The sequence below is a fragment of the Dichotomopilus funicola genome (genome assembly GCF_033296635.1).
Source record: "Dichotomopilus funicola strain CBS 141.50 unplaced genomic scaffold C8A04scaffold_18, whole genome shotgun sequence".
NCBI classification, from domain to species: domain Eukaryota; kingdom Fungi; phylum Ascomycota; class Sordariomycetes; order Sordariales; family Chaetomiaceae; genus Dichotomopilus; species Dichotomopilus funicola.
The window spans coordinates 43,756-61,731 of NW_026944039.1; the positions used below are offsets into that span (position 1 = coordinate 43,756).

The 17,976-nt window shown below is 56.0% G+C and overlaps 9 protein-coding genes across 9 annotated transcripts; 6 read left to right on the top strand and 3 right to left on the bottom strand.

The window, feature by feature from the left end:
• Window positions 1-1,181: 1,181 nt before the first annotated feature.
• C8A04DRAFT_36016 (Na+ dependent nucleoside transporter C-terminus-domain-containing protein) lies at window positions 1,182-3,208 on the top strand (the record flags this gene model as incomplete). The annotated part of the gene is made up of 3 exons (XM_062783376.1): window positions 1,182-1,501; window positions 1,585-2,941; window positions 3,035-3,208. 3 exons carry the CDS (start codon window positions 1,182-1,184, stop codon window positions 3,206-3,208), a joined length of 1,851 nt encoding a protein of 616 aa, XP_062638446.1.
• A 109-nt stretch (window positions 3,209-3,317) lies between these two features.
• On the bottom strand, window positions 3,318-4,402 carry C8A04DRAFT_10937 (glycosyl hydrolase; the record flags this gene model as incomplete). The annotated part of the gene is made up of 3 exons (XM_062776768.1): window positions 3,318-3,422; window positions 3,475-4,065; window positions 4,139-4,402. The coding sequence occupies 3 exons, from the start codon at window positions 4,400-4,402 to the stop codon at window positions 3,318-3,320; spliced, it is 960 nt and encodes a 319-aa protein (XP_062638447.1).
• A 956-nt stretch (window positions 4,403-5,358) lies between these two features.
• On the bottom strand, window positions 5,359-6,477 carry C8A04DRAFT_27074 (uncharacterized protein; the record flags this gene model as incomplete). Its single annotated transcript, XM_062780162.1, has 1 exon — window positions 5,359-6,477. One exon carries the CDS (start codon window positions 6,475-6,477, stop codon window positions 5,359-5,361), a length of 1,119 nt encoding a protein of 372 aa, XP_062638448.1.
• A 1,704-nt stretch (window positions 6,478-8,181) lies between these two features.
• C8A04DRAFT_27075 (uncharacterized protein) lies at window positions 8,182-8,610 on the top strand (the record flags this gene model as incomplete). Its single annotated transcript, XM_062780163.1, has 1 exon — window positions 8,182-8,610. The coding sequence occupies one exon, from the start codon at window positions 8,182-8,184 to the stop codon at window positions 8,608-8,610; it is 429 nt and encodes a 142-aa protein (XP_062638449.1).
• Window positions 8,611-8,658: 48 nt separating this feature from the next.
• C8A04DRAFT_27076 (uncharacterized protein) lies at window positions 8,659-10,113 on the top strand (the record flags this gene model as incomplete). The annotated part of the gene is made up of 1 exon (XM_062780164.1): window positions 8,659-10,113. One exon carries the CDS (start codon window positions 8,659-8,661, stop codon window positions 10,111-10,113), a length of 1,455 nt encoding a protein of 484 aa, XP_062638450.1.
• Window positions 10,114-10,574: 461 nt separating this feature from the next.
• On the top strand, window positions 10,575-11,189 carry C8A04DRAFT_10936 (uncharacterized protein; the record flags this gene model as incomplete). Its single annotated transcript, XM_062776767.1, has 2 exons — window positions 10,575-10,796; window positions 10,875-11,189. The coding sequence occupies 2 exons, from the start codon at window positions 10,575-10,577 to the stop codon at window positions 11,187-11,189; spliced, it is 537 nt and encodes a 178-aa protein (XP_062638451.1).
• Window positions 11,190-11,441: 252 nt separating this feature from the next.
• Window positions 11,442-13,067, top strand: C8A04DRAFT_36018 (major facilitator superfamily domain-containing protein; the record flags this gene model as incomplete). Its single annotated transcript, XM_062783377.1, has 2 exons — window positions 11,442-12,084; window positions 12,160-13,067. The coding sequence occupies 2 exons, from the start codon at window positions 11,442-11,444 to the stop codon at window positions 13,065-13,067; spliced, it is 1,551 nt and encodes a 516-aa protein (XP_062638452.1).
• Window positions 13,068-13,884: 817 nt separating this feature from the next.
• C8A04DRAFT_27079 (uncharacterized protein) lies at window positions 13,885-14,172 on the bottom strand (the record flags this gene model as incomplete). The annotated part of the gene is made up of 1 exon (XM_062780165.1): window positions 13,885-14,172. One exon carries the CDS (start codon window positions 14,170-14,172, stop codon window positions 13,885-13,887), a length of 288 nt encoding a protein of 95 aa, XP_062638453.1.
• Window positions 14,173-15,203: 1,031 nt separating this feature from the next.
• Window positions 15,204-17,218, top strand: C8A04DRAFT_36019 (dihydroxy-acid/6-phosphogluconate dehydratase; the record flags this gene model as incomplete). Its single annotated transcript, XM_062783378.1, has 3 exons — window positions 15,204-15,618; window positions 15,674-15,885; window positions 15,953-17,218. 3 exons carry the CDS (start codon window positions 15,204-15,206, stop codon window positions 17,216-17,218), a joined length of 1,893 nt encoding a protein of 630 aa, XP_062638454.1.
• Window positions 17,219-17,976: the final 758 nt, after the last annotated feature.

The following is a 17,976-nucleotide window of genomic DNA, read 5'->3' on the forward strand; positions in this document are numbered from 1 at the left end:
TGTGTGCCTGCTTATCACTCCTGCGAACCTTCCACACCGGGCACTACCTACACTAGCGAGACTAGACCTGTTGGACCGCGACGAGCGCGAGTCGGATAAGCATCTCTTGTTTGCGCGCGCCCAACAGCTCGCTCCGATGGGACGTTGCTTCACAAACCGCCGGTTGGAGAACCGGGGACCTAGCATTTGCGGGGTGCATGAGACCCACTTTTCCAGCATCCCCAAAAGGGCAGGTGGGAGAGTGGAGAGAGATTCCAGGGAGAAAATCCGAGAGTGTGCGAGCTGAAATTCTCAGCAACATTCCAACAACTGCAGGCCAACCTTTGTCCACGCTTCCGAGGTTTCTAGAATGCCTCTTGAATTGCATACAACGTCCATCCCGAGGGCATATTTCCCCAAGCACGCTTTCGTTCCACAGCACCGGCTAGCCCGATGCAGGTATCTACACAGCGGTGTCGAGATTAGATAAGCCCACCAGATAGTTCGCTCACTCGCATGCAAAAGTGGAAGGTCGCATCGGCTGAAGCCCGCCGAACGCCTCCCCCAGGTGATCTTGCCTTGGGCCTCGGTGGCCAAGTCGGGAACGCCTCGTGAGGGAAAACGATTGACGGCCTGGCCTCCGTGCTCTTCCAAGCTGCCATTGGCCAATGGCCTCCGGCGCCAGCGGAGGTCACATCGGGAAAGAGGTCGGCGTGAGCGCTGGCTGGTCCGTGTGGTCTTTGCCTCCCCGGCGACATCCACCAACGGCCCGGTGCCATGCGGACAGCGGGCCCTCCTTGCCCTCCACATGAACCGGAATCGCTGGGAGATCCACCAAGGTACCCAGTTACACCGAATCAAATCTTTCTTATCGCGTGGGAAGAAAGCCTGGTCGCACTTGATTTTCTCCCGCTTCCCCTTCTCACCCGAAAAAACTTCCCCTGCTTGAGGATGTCGCCCCCTGGTCATATTTGATCGTGACGCTGCTGTCGGCCGCTTAAAAGCTCTCGTGGGCACCCCCTGATTCAACATCCACCCGCTTTGTCGGTTTGCCCCCGCAAGTGCAATCACAGCAAGGACTCGGTTTCCCTACCGCCCCATCGCCAATCGGATCGTCCGAAGTTTGGCCTCCACGCCAACGTCACGACGCCTTAGAGCTACCTGTTCCACCAGGTACCGAGCGCGCGCTCTCCGACAGCATCATGGCGGGACCTGAAGGACGTCGGTCGCCCGCGCCCGGGCACGACTCGATCGAGCCGAGTAAACCAGAAGCACCACAGTACGGGCTTGAGAAGCAGCCGAGCTCCACGAGCAGCGTGGCAGCTGCGGCCCCAAGGGACGAGAAGAACGCATCGACCCCGATCGAGGAGCACTATGGTGTCGACTCGGAGAAGCAGAGCGAGCAGGTCGGCTCGCTCCAGGCCAAGTCCGAGTCGGAGCTCCCCAAGAAGGCCTGGGTGGCTTTCTGCGAGCGGCACTGGAAGAAGGTGGCCCAACTGGTCACCTTTATGGTCTTCACCGCGTCCGTTCACCCCTTTTCCTTTTTTTATTGTCGTCTCATACTTGAGAGGACGCCAAGCTGATGCATAGCCGCGGCACGAGCAGATGGTGGATCTATGGCCTAGTCTTCTTCCGGCATACCGAGGGCAAAGGTTGGCTGATTCCGACGCTGCTCTACCTCGCGATCCTCGCACGTCTCATCACGCTGTACCTCCCGGTGTCCCTCATCATGCGGCCGGTGCGCTTCATCTGGCTGCGGACCGTGGTTGTGGGCTACAACCTGATCCCGGCTAAGCTGCACCAGCCGCTAGCTGCGGTTGGCACGTTCGGCGTGTTCTTAATCGGCAGCTTCGTGCCCGAGGAGACGGGCGACAACACACGGGCGAACCGGGCCATCTCGATCTTTGGCTTCATCGTGATGTTAGCGATTCTGACAGCGACGTCGCGTAACTGGCGCATCATTCCGTGGCACACTGTCATTGGCGGCATGCTGACGCAGTTCATCATCGCCATTTTTGTGTTGCGCAGCAAGGCTGGATACGACATCTTCAAGTTCATCTCCGACATGGCGCGGCAGCTACTCGGCTTCGCGGGCCAGGGCCTGGCCTTCTTGACGGACGACGACTTTGCGTACAAACAGGGCTGGTTCCTCACGGGCGTGATCCCTGCCATTATCTTCTTCATCGCACTCGTACAGATGCTCTACTACGTCGGTTTCCTGCAATGGTTCATCCGCAAGTTCGCCACCTTCTTCTTCTGGACGCTGCGCGTGTCCGGGGCCGAAGCCGTGGTTGCGGCTGCCACACCCTTCATCGGACAAGGCGAGTCGGCGATGTTGATCCGACCCTTCATGGACCACCTGACGATGGCCGAGATCCACCAAATCATGACGTGCGGTTTTGCGACAATCGCTGGCTCCGTGCTGGTCGCGTACATCGGTCTGGGCCTTAATGCGCAGGCGCTTGTGTCAAGCTGCATCATGTCCATTCCCGCGACGCTGGCCGTGTCCAAGATGCGCTATCCGGAGACAGAGACACCCGTGACGGCCGGCAAAGTCGAGGTGCCCGACAACGGGGATGAGGAGCACACGGTTAATGCTCTTCACGCCTTCACCAACGGCTCATGGTTCGGTCTCAAGATCGGTGCCACCATTGTCGCCTGCCTGCTAACCGTCATCGCCTTTGTCGGCCTCATTAACGGTCTGCTCGGCTGGTGGGGCGGCTACTGGGGTCTGACGGCCCCGGACAAGCCGGTGCTCTCACTCGAGCTGATCCTCGGTTACATTCTGTACCCGGTCGCCTGGCTGCTAGGCGTACCTAAGGACGACCTCCGGCCAGTCGGCGAGCTGATTGGCAAGAAGGTCATCATCAACGAGTATGCCGCGTTCAGCGCGCTGGTTACGGACAAGCGGTACAAGGCCATGGCCGCGCGGTCCCGGCTCATTGCGACATATGCCTGCTGCGTAAGCTTTTTAGTTTTTTTTTTCTTCTGTTTTGCTCTTTATTCTCTTTTATGTTGTTTGCTTTCCTTGCTTGATCACGGCTAACAGACACAGGGTTTCGGAAACATTGGGTCCCTCGGCATCCAGATCGGCGTCCTATCCCAAATCTCGCCCCGTCGCGCCGGTGACGTCGTCAAGGTCTCGGTCTCGGCCTTTGTCTGTGGCGTCCTGTCTACCCTGACATCGGCCAGCATTGCCGGCATGTTGTTCACCGAGGACATGATTTGATCAGCAAGCATGGTGTTGTGAGCAGCGTGATGGTGAAATCAGCAATTAATCAGTGATTCCCACGTGATGATCCGGTGCCATGCCGCTCTCCAAGTATCTCCTTCGTCTATCAAACAACCGGCCACCCACTGGAGAAGTCAATCTTGTTCCATCCAAATTTCTTCTGGCCGTCCGCATAGCCGATTCGAGTGTCGACGTAGTGGTAGTACAGGACCTGCCAAGTTAGACGGTTTTCCCACATGAACCACGAAAAGGGGCAAACTCACCGGCCCGTTCGTCGGGTCCTGATAGACCCCCTGACCCCCTGGCCCATACACCCAATCGTGGGACCCAAGAACCAGTGTTCCCCCTCCCGACTGACACGACTTGCCGTTTTTATCGGCAAACGGCCCCGTGGCCGCACTCGACCGGCACACCATGATGCGGTACTCCTTCCCAGCCGCCGGCCTGTTCGCGTCGTACCCGCAGCACGAGCCCTTGGAGAAGAAGAGATAGTAGTAGTCCCCATTCTTAAACACCGTCGGTCCCTCCATGGCCGTGTCGCTGGGGTCAAACGCGACCTGGTAGACGCTCCCGTGTGTCTGCGTCGGCGTCACGCGCACGCGGTGGATGCCGTTCCAGAAACTGCCAAACGTCAGGAAGTAATTGCTCGTGCCCGGCTCGTTGATCAAGTTGCCGTCGATCGCGTTATACGCGGCGCCCGCGCTCGACACGACGCCTGTCGAACCCAGGTCGGTCCAGGTACCGGCGTCGAGAGAAGACGAACGGGCGACCCCGATGGCTGAGTCTTGCACGCCGAACGTGCTGACGGAGTAGTAGAGGTAGTACTGGTCGCCCACGAGGGAGATGTCAGGGGCCTGTGAGGTTGCGTCAGTGGGCAATTGCCTCTAGATCCTCGAGCTCCGCCAACGTCCAGGGATAATCACACACCCAGAGATCCTGGTTCCCGGCCAAGTTGATGGACGACCCGCTGGGCAGTGCCGCGCCCTGGTATGCCCACGGCCCAGTCAGGCTCGGCGCGGTGTGGATGGCGATCTTGCCGCCGGTCGAGAAGCGGAAATAGGTGCCGTCATTGCGGCGAATGATGGAGGGGTCGTGGGAGTTGTTGCATACGCCGCTGCATGCCTCGGGGAGTGCGTAGGCGACAAGGGCTTGCAGGCCGAGAGTCGTGAGGGCGTTGGCAAGTTTGACCATCGTGAGCGTGCTGATCCGAGATGTTCGAATTGAAGTGATTTCTATTGGATTTATTTAGGTAATTATATACACGTACCCGTTGAGAGGCCAAATTCACAGTACAATTTAGCACCTATTTTCGGAGAAGCGAGACCGCAGTCCATTGGATGTATAGGGCGTTCTAGATTTTCCACCTATACCAGCACGTCTGAAACCTCCGTCGTTACGACGTTCCAGGGGCAGACACTGTGATGCGCACCAATGAGTCCCTGGGCCGATCCGGAAGCACCCGCCCGAAGGTGCCATCGCGACCGAGTTGGGTAAGCCTCTGTTACCCTCCCCGCGACGGCGTCACAGAAGAATTTCTCAGTGTTAGCGGCGGGCCATCAAGTTAATAGAGGCTAGCTTACTTGGTAGCTAAATCTCATGATTAACAATGAAACCTCGGCTGCGGGAACAGGAGCTGCGATCGAGTTTGCGGGCCCGACCATTGAGTCTCCGACCATGGAGGCGGATCTTGATAGGAGTCAAATAATTATACCTTTGGATTCAGACTGGAGATAATTCCTCGGTAACTTTGGGATGCGGGACATTGTCACAAGGAAGAAGGATAATTAAATCGTAAAAGCGCACACAATGACATTCTCCAAAAAAAGACTGAGCCAACCCAGGTCATCTCCAAGACACGATCGCATCTGAATGACCCAAGACATCCCAATTTATTCTTCCACATTCGAGCTCAAACCTTTCCCCCTCGACACATGATTCTTTACCTAAGAATCAAGCAAACAAAAGAGACGAGACAGAGAGAGAGCGAAACCGACAGCTGAACCAGCAGCTGAACCAACGAACCGAGCTTCTAATACCGCCCACCGAATTACATCCTCTTCGCACTTCGCCCCGACCTGAGCCTCTTATAATTAGGCCCCAACATGACCATCCGATTTCCCGTCAAATCAATCCACCAAGTTATGCTCCTATTCGCCCCGCCGCGAGTGGCCACTGGTACGGGAAGCCGATGATTTACTAGATGCCTGTCCCTTAGTCGAGGAAGAATGACCTCGGGCATCCGACGATGGCCGAGTCTGCGGTGCGGAGTCCCGGTCGGCCGTGTTTGCGGTGGTTCTACGGCTACCGCCACCACCGTGTCGGGAGCTCGAGCTGCTGTGTTTGTCGCGGCTGCCCACACTGAGCGCGGACATGGCTGTCGAAAGGTCCGCGGGATCGCTGCGCCGAGAAGTATGACGGGATTTAACATCTTCTGGTTTCGAATAGTTGCTGTAGCGATGACTATGGCTGCTGACCGAGTAACTTCCGCCGCCCGAGTAACTTCCACCGCCGCCCGAGTAACTTCCACCGCCGCTGGCAGAACCAGTGCGGGTCTGGAAAGAGGCCGGGGTAGGGGCGTAGCCCTGTCTGCTGTCGTTGAATGGATTGCGAGGGTCTGCTCCGTCCACGTCCTCAGGCGGAATCCTAGGGCGTGGGGTCCTGATTCCCAGAGTTCTTGCAACCTCGGTGCAAGATGGGTTCTTGTCGCTTTCACCGTCACAAACATCCTGTTGCGTCGTTACCTCGCCCGTGTATCGATCGATCCACTTTGTTCCATACACAATCATGCGGGGGGGCTCGAACTCGTGCCAGTAGCGGAGGTCAGGGTAAATATCATTCGCAAGATATTCAGCGCCGTCCTCCGCATGCATGTTTACACAGAGGCGGCCGTGGCGGGGTTGTGCAGTTGTCGCTCGATACCACGGTAGATTACGACGCCGCCCATCGTACTGAATCCAATCTCGCCAACCACCCCGGGGAATGCTGCTTTGGAATATGCGGTACTCTCTCGGGGATCTGGCGATACAGAGGGTGGCAATCAATGCGGTACTGGTCGCTCTGGTCTTGTAATGGCCGCGGGTGGCAACGAGATGCTCATGGAGCTCTTGCCCAAATCCTAGCAAGTCCTCCCAAGTCGGCCGCTCAGGGACGCCGAACATTCTGGTATAGGTGCCTTGTTCGTTCATATCATACTCAATCGCGCCGATGCCTATCTCACCAAAGTGAGGTTCGGTAGGGTGTGTGGAGGAGCTACCATGGCTCGACATGTTTCTTTGCGGAAGGCGGAAAGTGAAGTTGAAGGTGACAAGCTGGCTCGCGGGGAGCTAAAGGCCAAACCAGAGATTTAGAATAATAATAAAAAAAATGTTCGAGGGGAATGATGCTACGGGAGTTGCACAAGAGTTTGTTGGGAGTGTTATTCTCGGCCAGCGAGAAGGTTCAGAGGTAAGTAGAAGGCGAGCGTGGTCGATGGTGGTATGGAATGGAGGAGTAGAGGATGAACAAGCTCCTGCCACACGAGGCGATATATGTATATTCTCACAATCTGTCCTCCCCCCTATACTCCTATTCCACCCCGACCATGACTTCGGCCGGTCACCAACGACATCCTCTTGTGACGGTTGGCCTTGCCAAGATGGCCGGATGGAACACGAAAGGTAACCCCGGGGGCAAGGTCCCAGTGCTATTAGACCGGCTGCAAGACCCGATCAGAGACGCTAGGGCGTTGCGGCTTGCCTGAGAAGCGTGTCGAGGTGTCTCAAAGGCTGTTGGGGGCGAATCCTGCACCTCAGGCCGGAGTTTAAAGACAGCTAACGGCCACCGAAAGAGGATTTGGAAATATCCGACACGGCAGTTTGCCGGCCCTCGGGGGCCATACGGGCCATGGTGGCAGATAGCCAGGTCTCAAACAGCTGTGCTGGCATACAACTGTGACTCGGCTTGTGGAATTTATATACACCCCCCGCCCCCAGCGGAGAGACCAGCTGAAGTATAGCACATTGAGGAGAGCGTGGGAGCGAGGGAAGCATATCTCAAGGTATAGTGTAGAAAGAACTGGGGAACCAGGTACCTGATTCGTGGGGCTGTTCCCTAATACTCGTGGGAGGCTTGTCATAAGTCTCGATTAACTACCTATTGTGTGCTCGGAGACTATGAGTCAATAGCACAACAGGATTTTGCAATGTGATTCGATTCTTCAAAACCTCGCTTAAAGAGACACCCATATCTCGTGGATTTGAGAGATCGGAGCGACCGAGATATCAGCGTGCCAGACATTCCCTTGTTTTCCTTCCGTTCCCTCGTCGTCCGACACTCAGCCTCTCAGGTACTGTACCTAACCATGATCTCTGAATTCCTTCATCTAAATTAATCTGGAACAACATCGGAGGGTCGGCTGTGCCGCATCTCTTGTGGCATTCCTAGGACGACGACGGAGGACCTCCGGACCGGTCGTTGCTCCGCCCCAAGTGGAAGCCCATACCTCGTCTCGAGAGTCGAATCCGAGTGGCGTCGTGTGGGGGCCGAAACAAAGACTACCTTAGGGAGGACGATAAGCGTTGATCTTCGGTCTGGCTTCTAAAAGAATCAAAAAATTGGAAAGAAAAACCGAACAACATTCGTATTATCCAATAAACAGTTGACCTGGTTTTGCACTGTAAATAATGTTGTTAGTTGGGCGTTGTCTTCGCGTAAGACTCAAGATGAAGTGGTGAGGTTCTGAGTGCGCACAGAAAGATAAGTAATTAATTACCCCACATTTTCGCCCAAGTCAGTCGTTGCCGCGAAACATCACGGCCCCCAAGGCCCCAACCAACCAACTCGCGACCAACCGATAGACCAACTGACCTACCGCGGCGACAAGAGTAAAATGGAAATCTCAAACCAACAACGACACGAACGCAGGAACTCCGGTAATTGGCAGAAGCTAGGCTCAGCATCCACCCTGCGGATGCGATCACTGTCATATCGCCATGACACAGCCCTCACCAGCGGGCGAGTCACCGCTTCTGAGACTTAGCCCCCGCATTCGGCTCCGCATCTACCGCAAGCTCGGCCTAGGGCCATGGGGAAACTTGGTGCACCGCTTCTACCTCCACGCAGGACAGCTCCAGCTGCGACGCGGACGAGGAGTTGGGGAGTATTGGCGCTGGGTTCCCGACCCTACCGACTTCCACGGCCTGCTGCTGTCTTGTCGGGCCATCTACGCCGAGGCAGCCGCACTGCTCTACTCGACCAGCCAGTTCTTCATCTATTATGCGGAACCGCTGAGTGAGGCGGACCGACTCGAATGCGGTCAACCCGAGAAACCGATGCTAGGCCACCGGCCGCTACAAGTACTGCATAACCTGACCAATCCGTCACTCGCCCATCTCTCCTATCTCAAGGTCGTCCTAAATTAGGCGGCCTGCCACCAACTCACACTGCGCAATAACACCGTCAGGTGCTGTATGGGATGCGGCATCTCTAATCTGAACGATGACGGTACGTTGACCAAGTGCGAAGCGGAACATAGCGATGTCCATCAGGCCCCACTCCTCCGTAAGCCCGTTCCGCCTGACGGTGGCGGTGACCATGCCGACGATAAGGCCAGAGTTGTCCTGGAAGATTGGCGTCTAGCCACGGCTCGTCTATTCCCTCAAGTTGCCCCACGGCACCTCGCTTTCTCCTTGGTCTGCGACATCGACCCGCAACACCCTTGGGCCATGGAACTTGCCAAATCTATTGTAGCACCCATCCACAATCTCTTGCCCCGGGGCCAGCTCAAGGAATGCCACATCCGGCTGGCTAAAACCCCGGGTGAACCTTTACAACAGCTTGCCGAGGACACCGTCCGACACGCATGTGGGCTCCCCGGGCTTCCAGGGCCGACAACACCGACCATGAAGCGGAACTTGGTGACGCTTCCGCGCGAGTTGCGGCTCCGGATCCTGGAGTATACCGATCTCGTTACCCCGCGGGCACAGGTGATCTGGGACCGGGACGAGCATGCGTATAGCGTCCGCCACTTCACGCCCAACCCATGGTACGGTCCCGATGAACAACACGCCGGTCAGTTTGTAGGGTGTTGGGACGCTCCTTACCGGGACACAGGTCGAAAGGACCTTGGCCACGGCTGTTTTTGCCGCCGTCAGCACGCCGCGTTCTCTCAGGGATGCAAGTGCTGGGCACCCCCCGGCCCGACCTTGTTTCTCCTCTGCCGCACCCTTTACCACGACGCCCAATTCGTCTTCTTTTCCAACCATGGATTCATCGTCTCCGACTACAGACCGAGAAAGTGGCCAGTGAACACAGATCCCGGACCCTACGTAGTCTCAGACCTTCCCGACTTCCCACCACCCCGCGAACGGTTTGCGGCCACGGAATTTTTGAGACACGTTCCGTCCTCCTCCCTCGCCTATATTCGCTTCCTCAAGATCACAATCCCTGCTTATCGCCCGCCCAGCATTTGGCCTCAGGCTCAAGATCCCGCGATGGAGGATTGGAATTCCACTTTTGAGTGGGCACGGGACAAGATGAGCCTTCCCCGGCTAGTCATCCGGTTCGACGTATATGGCGACCAGGCGCGGCGCTCGTACAGGATCACGGAGGCTGAGGCGGCCGCGCAGGTCAACACGTACATGGAACTGCTAGAACCGTTTAAGCGGCTGGCTGACGGCCCGAGTGGTGGCGACGGCCAGGGGTTGGGCGGCTTTTTCGCATCCTTTGCCTGGCCGTATAGATGGGTGGGTGACTGGCTGCAAGACGGCGTGAACGCCATGTGGGGTGGGCCGGACAGGCGAGAAGCTGAAAAGCAAGACCAACGCGCGTTTGAGCTCCGGGCGCGTCGGTATGTCATGGGTGATCGATATGACCCGGACGCTACGCCTCCGCCTGTCAGTGACTGGGACCTAACGGATGGCTGACCAACCAGCATGGTACGTACCCTGGGTATTATCAATAGGAGGTGAAGTTCCCTGTTGTTAGCGAATGGGTGGGTTGCTTCCATTTCGTCTGTCACTAGAACTAGCGTCTCGTCCGATAATAGACATGTCTCCCTCCAATTTGCGGATTCTAACGAGCTTCTGAGTTGGAGTTCTATGTACGGACGCTTGGGGCGACTCGAATGGGCCAGCATCACGACGGGCTTGTATCGCAATGATAATCCCTGTTTACGAAACGATCACCCTTAAGCTTCCTCCATGGGACGAGCAAAGGTAAATCATTGGTCCTGGATGAGAGTGACGTCGACCATCCCCCCTGACATCATCCTGAACATCCTTGCTGTTATTAGTGATTTCCAATTGACAACCACCCACATCTAATCCAGCTCCCAATCTCACCAGTTTTAGCATACAACTATTTTACTAGACGCGCTTCACTCATGATGACGCGCATATCAGATGCCGTAAAGCACGACCACGCGCTCATCCAGCGCGCATTCCATCAACTCCGCGAAGCCGACCCGGATGCTCGCAAGCCGGACGAGTTTGTCTGGGCCCTGGACCGGTACTTGATTGTCGAGGACCTTGTGGTGTCGCCGGCCCTGGACAACCACATCGCCAAGGGAAAGGAGAGGCATCGACGGCTGTCTGAAGATGTCGACAGCGTGAGCGCTCACCGATCCTACAATACTTAATCACAACCGCCCCGATTAAACTAACGCGATAATTTATTGCACACTTAGATCAACGAAAAGCTCCGGCACATGCAGGCCTACAAGCCAGCCGAAGCCAGCTTCGACACCTCGCTGAGCGCAATCTGGGTCGACCTGGAACCACACATGCGCGAAGAGACGGTCACGAGCGGAGACCTCGGGCTGCTCGAAGCTAGTCTATCGCGCGAGGCCTCAGAGTCGCTTGGGCGGCGGTACGAGGACATTCGGGAGCTGCTGCAGCGGCCGTATGGGGAAGACGGGGTGCCGGACCAGAGGACGTTGACGGCAATTTTGGAGATGCCTCGAGAGGAGCTGATGGTTAAGTTGGGAGTGTCGGGGGAGTAAGGGAAAAAGAAAAGAAAACACACATAAAAGTCAAGACACATAAGAAAGCACAAAATGATCGAGATTGAAGTTCCGTACTATCCAAATACCCAAATCACCCATGACGCCCTGAAAGACTTGCAGCCAAGTCATTACGTCACCGTACATCCGCGACGATGATCAGCAACGGTTGTGTAAGCCAAGTATACCAACTAATTATGTATTTAGTCGCATGAGCATTTCCGGTCTCTTTCTTGACCAGCATCAGTGACAATGTGGTTTCTTATCCAGCGCCGTCGGCTTTACCAGCAGGCCGAGGCCGAAACAGCGAAACAAGCTCACGACCGATCAAACCCACAACCACAAGAACCAACAAACGATGACACAAAAAACAACCAGCCTAACGATAACCATGGCAACCTCACCAAACACAACAAAATCTACATCCGATCCACCACCACGGACGACCCTCTCGACCCCCGCAACTGGCCGCTCCTTTCGCGCGCCAAAAACATCGCCCTGCTCGCCTACCTCATCTTCGCGCAAGCCTGGGCCGGCGCCGCCGAGTCCATGGCCAACCGCGCAGCCAGCATCGAACAAAACCACAGCCGCGTAGCCGAGAATCTCGTCGTAGCCATGTACCTTTTTGGCGTAGGCATGGGGTCATTACTTGCGGGGCCTGTATCAGATACCATTGGCCGCAACGCGACCTACCTGACAGGGTCGTTCGTGTATCTGTGTTTTGTGCTGGGGGCGGCGCTGGCGCCGGGGTTCGGGGGCAGGGTGATGTGTCGGTTTGGGGTGGGTTTGGCGGGGAGTGCGACGTTGACGGGGAATGGGGCGAGTGTACGGGATCAGTTCCGGCCGGTGAAGCGGGCGTTTGTGTTTCCTGTGATCGCGTGGGCGAATGTGGCGGGTAATTATACATTTATATCCCATTTTCGCTTCCTCAGGTTTAAGAGAGAGAAACTAATCAATATTAACCGGATAGCCCCCATGATGGCCCCCATAGCATGCGGCTGGATCGTGGAACGTCTCGGTTGGCGCTGGACAGAATGGATCACACTCATTATTTCCACTCCCGCCTTCCTGCTCGCCCTCTTCTTCCTCCCCGAGACCTCGCTCCCGATCCTGCTTGACTGGAAGGCCCGCAGCCTCCGTCGCGCCACGGGCGACACCCGGTACGTCTCGGAGCACGCCGAGTCAGCCCACTTCATGGAGCGCCTACAAAAAGGACTAGCCATGCCCGCGCGGTTTCTCGTCCGCGAACCTGTGGTGACGGTCCTGAGCATCTATCTGTGTCTTCTATGGGTGCTCGTATTCACCTTCCTCTCTGGGTTTGACTCGTTGTTCGCGGAAACCTATGGCCTCTCAACGGCCATGACGGGATCATGCTTCGCATCCATTGCGTCGGGAGCCACGTCGTTTACGCTGCTCGCACCGGGGCTGTACAGCTGGGCGCGGCATCACACAGAGCATGTCCGAGGAGCTCCCGTAGCACCCGAGTTCCGGTTGTGGCCGGGCATGATCGCGGGTCCGCTGCTGCCCGTGGCGTTGTTTTGGCTTGGGTGGGGTAACAGGGCCGATGTTTCGATCTGGAGCAGTTTGGGGGCCTGTTTCTTGTTTGGCGCGGTGCTGATTGCGCTGTACGTTAGCAGCTACGAGTATTTGATCGATAGTTACGGTGAGAACTCGGCCAGCGCACTGTCGAGCATCACGTTCCCGCGGTACATGGTTGCTGGCGGGATGGTGATGGCGGCGAGGCCGATGTACAGTGGATTAGGGGTGCAGTGGACCATGACGTTGTTGGGGTGTGTTGCTGCGGTGTTAGCGCCGGCGCCGTTGGTGTTTTGGAAGATGGGGCCTGAGCTGAGAGAGCGGAGTGAATATGCCGTCTAGGGACCTATCGGGTTTAAGTAAATGAACAACAAACTAGTGTGTTGAAAGAGAGAAAAGAAGAAAAAGGAAAAGAAAGCTCAAGCGTTCAACAAAAACTGTAATCATTGGGAAGCAACGCATTGTATATCAGGTATGGTAGTTATAGTATAGACGACGCAAGATTGTACGTCTTGTAGTACCGTATGTTGTCAACTACAATGCTACTACAAATATATAGTAAACAAACAGCTTGACAATAGTATTTGATCGATCGTCGGAGAACGTTGGATGAATGCCCTTATAATTATTTTGCCTTAATTAATTAACTATAGGTACCTGGACCGCGAAGAACTGACCCATCTCCGACTGCGCCCTTCCCCAACCAAGGTGAAATGCCTAGGTAATTCGGCCTTGACAGCCATTGACGGTAGTTCGATCTCAACAACCCATGGGAGTTGATGATGTGAATCTTCTTCCGACATCGGCTGAATCGAGGCATTGACGAAGAGTGTTGTTGCCTGAGTAGGTTGGATGGGGTATTTGTCGTGGGCACAGTGACTGGTATATCGATAACCCTGAGCGTTTAGAGTCTGCAGCGCTGCCTTCTTCTCTGTCGCCATTTCGGGTGTATCCCACTTGGTCGGTCTCAATGTCGACAACGTCTCGACCACGGCGGACGCGTCGTTGTCGATATCGGTGAAATGGGATGGGTTTTCGCTGGGTGTTTCTCCGCGCCAAGCAACGGCTTTCGCGCCCCAGCCTTCATGATATGCCCAAAGCAATGAAGACGTGGGCGAGCCCTTGCAACGGCTGCAAAGAGCTGTTCACAACCTCCGCGCTACCTGGAGGCTGTGAGGTCCAAGACGTCCTTTGGCGGGCCATGGGTAATGACGACATCGACTTCATCGCCAATCGCAAATTCGTGATCCTCGCCGCGGCGGTATTGGAAACCCCAGTCCGCTTCGAGAGTAAAGGGGCTCGCATATACCGTCAAGCGAGCACCGTTTTGAAGATCAAAGTGGTGCACGCCTTCGTCGAGGAACACAATGTCATTGTCGCCGTCATCGTGGTTGCCGATGTCGAATAATCGCCGCGCCTCTCCGAACGACCCATACTCCCTCGTCATGAGAGCAGAGTCGATCGAAAATAGGCGGTTTGCCTGTGCCGCTTTTTTTTCGTAGGCAGGGGTGTCGAGGGTAAAATCGTGATTCCCAGCAACAACGAGTTTTAAAGGTGCGTTGATGCGACGGAGCAATGCCAAGGAAACACGAAATTCCTCGAGTTTTGATTCATCCGTCAAATCGCCGCAATGAATGGCGACGTCGACTGGTGTGTTTGGTATGTTGGACCATGGTTTTCCATGTGTATCCGAGAGGATGAAGAAGCGAGTCTTTGATGTGTGACATTGTGCAAGACGTAATTATTGGTAAAATCTTGATTGATTCGACAGAGGGGGTGAGGGATGAGGAAGATTATATAGGGTGAAATTAGGACAGGAGGGAAACGAAAGAAACATAAGTAGTGGGAGAGGCAGGGAGTATTTATAGTTCTGGTGGCAATGTCATAGCACCGTGGCTCAATGTCATTGTACATAAACTCGTCGATTCCAAGCACTTAGTGGTCAGATAATATGGTAGTTCAGGCTTCTGCAAGAGAAACTGATAGATAAGAAAAGAACAACAGTACTACTGTTTATATTTGCTAGAATCTTCTGGTTAGCGGGAGATAAAAAACAATAATTCAAGCGAAGGGTTCTTGATACGGTTCTGTGACGTATTACGATGCACATGGAAGAACAGAAGAAGGCACGATTCATTTCATTCACAAGGGTAATCATCCAAAGGGCTCCGACGATCAATTAGACACAAATTTCAACTTGTTTAATTGCTATATATTTGTAGTAGAATCGTAATTATTAACGTATGATACTAATTACAAGACGTACAATCTTGCCTCGTCTACCACTTCCTCCAAATTGCCCCACTGTTCTCTGACGCCTGTCACGCCATTCAAACACCCCACCCACCAGTCCTCCATACCCTGGATGCAATTAGCTCGGTGATACGGTTAAACACTCCCGAGAATAGCTCAGACTGAACGCTCGACTCACTCGACACTAAATCCGGCCTGACTCAACTCAGAAATCCAGCATCCAACATGGCTGAAGGAAACAACCCCCAGCGCGACTATGACCTAAGCAGGCCCATCAACCTGGACGGCGTCGGCTTGCGCCAGAAGCTGACCTCGTACGGGGACGCGCACTTCTCGCTGTTCATGCGAAAGTTGTTCATCAAGGCTATGGGTTATAGTGAGGACGCCCTCTCGCGGCCCATCGTCGGCATCGTCAACACGTACTCGTCCTTCAACCCGTGCCACGCCAACATCCCGCAGCTCATCGACGCCGTAAAGCGTGGGGTGCAGCTGCACGGGGGGCTGGCCATCGACTTTCCGACCATCAGTCTGCACGAGTCGTTTGCCGCGCCCACGAGCATGTTCTTGCGGAATCTCATGAGCATCGATACCGAGGAGATGATCCGCGCGCAGCCGGTTGATGCTGTCGTGTTGATAGGGGGTAAGTGAAAGGAGTGAGCCTCGGATTGAAAAGGGGCAACTGACTAACAAGCCAGGCTGCGACAAGACAACACCGGCTCAGTTGATGGGCGGCATCTCGGCCAACAAGCCCATCATCCACCTCGTCACTGGCCCCATGATGCCCGGCAGTTTCAAGGGGACACGGGTCGGAGCCTGCACAGACTGCCGCAACAACTGGGCCACCTTCCGGGCAGGGGGTCTCGATATCGAGGACATCTCCAACCTCAACGAGGAGTTGGCGCCGACGGTATGTGATCCCCACCGGATACGATATTCTGAGCACCAAGAACCACAACTCATTCCTTCTTCCGCAGGCCGGTACCTGCGGGGTCATGGGCACGGCTAGCACAATGGCGTGTCTGCTCGTGGCGCTCGGGATGATGCCGATCCAAGGGGCCACGCCCGCGGCCGTGTCATCCGCCCGCCTGCGCATCGCGGAGTCGACAGGGGTGCACGCCGTGCAGCTCACGCAGTCCCGCCTCGCGCCTCAGACCATCCTCACGCGTGAATCCTTCCTCAACGCCATCACCGTGCTGCAGGCAATCGGCGGCTCGACCAACGCCATGGTGCATCTCATGGCCATCGTCAACCGCCATCCGACTCTTGCAGGCACCGTCACGCCGGCCACCGTCGACGAGATTGGCCGCCGAACACCGCTGCTCGTAGACCTCAAGCCCAGCGGCAACAACTACATGACCGACTTCCACAACGCCGGCGGCATGCCCGCGCTACTGCACCAGCTACGCCCACTGCTCCACCTCGACGCTCTCACGGTGACAGGTCACACCCTCGGCGAGGAGCTCTCCAAAGTATCCATCCTCACGCTACCTCCAGACCACCCAGCCAACTGCATCCGCCCCTTCACCGCCCCGCTGTACCCCTCCTCGGCCCTCATAGTCTTCCAGCACGGCAACCTCTCCCCAGGAGGCGCAGCGGTGCTCAAAGCCAGCGCGTCCAAAGACCGACGTCTCATACAAAACTACCGCGGCCGCGCCGTCGTCTTCCACGGGTCTGCCGATCTCGCCGCGCGCATCGATGACCCGGCTCTTGATGTCGACGCCGACAGCGTGTTGATCCTGACCGGGATCGGTCCCGTGGGGAACCCGGGGATGCCCGAGGCCGGGCTGATCCCCATCCCGCGGAAGTTGGCTGCGCAGGGCGTGCAGGATATGCTGCGGATTTCGGACGGGCGTATGAGCGGCACGGCGGGCGGGACGATTGTGCTGCATGTGTCGCCTGAGGGGGCTGATCCGGGGTCTATTTTGGGGGTGGTACGGGATGGGGATGTGGTGGTGTGTGATGCGGAGACGAGGGAGCTGAGCGTCGAGGTGGATGAGAATGAGTTGCGGGATCGGCTGAGGCGGAGGAGGGAGGAGATGCAACACCGGGCTGCCAGTGCGGTGGCTGCTGGGAATGAGGACGGTCTTGAGGGTACTTTGGAACCATGGGTGGCCAGGGACCGGCTCAGGGGTTATCGCGGACTGTACATGCGCGAGGTCAATCAGGCCGAGCATGGCGCTGACTTTGCCTTCCTAACAGCTGCCGGGCCCGGTCCGGCTCCGCGATCCGCGCGATTTTGACACAGGGTTGCTATGTAAGATTGACGGAAACTCGCACCACTGTATCACTCCTACGAAGTTGATCACCCGTACCTGCAACCGGGAAGCATGCTCTTTGCTCACGGATTCTACATGAATAGATAATACCACAGCTCCCCCTTCGCTAGTGTACCAACTGTGTAGCTCCAAGTAGATTTTGCCATAATATGGCCCAGCCCACCGGCCTCGGTCAATGCATGGAGTGAGTAACTCGATCTTCGGGTCTGGGGAACAACGTCACGGCTCAACAGCAGGGCCGAGACGGGACGAGTTGCCGTGCCGGGTTCATCATCACGGTTTCCCTCGACGATTGGCCCACGGCTCGACGGTACAAGGCGCCGAGGAATCAACCGTTTGCTCCCCACACGGCATAACCCGGGTATGGCGCCGAAGAGGCACGGATAAGTTGGGAGTTGGGAAGCCGGGAAGTTAACAAGCCCGATGATGAGGTGGCCATTCCGCCCGTGACGTTCAATGCGCCGAGCCGCTATTGTCTGACATGTTTGCACCGGGTAATCTCACGCAGACAATTTCAGGGATCGTGACCCTTTGCACTCACAATGCGCTGATATTATAATGATATAGCTATAACAGTTAGTTATAAGTATAGAATCCCCACTCGACTTCCCGTCCCCCAGGTCGAGGTTAACTCGGCCCCTTAGACAATTCATATCGCCAAATGAATTTCTCCGCAAAATACTACCAGTAATGGCAGAATACGACGGACCCTGAGAATTCCG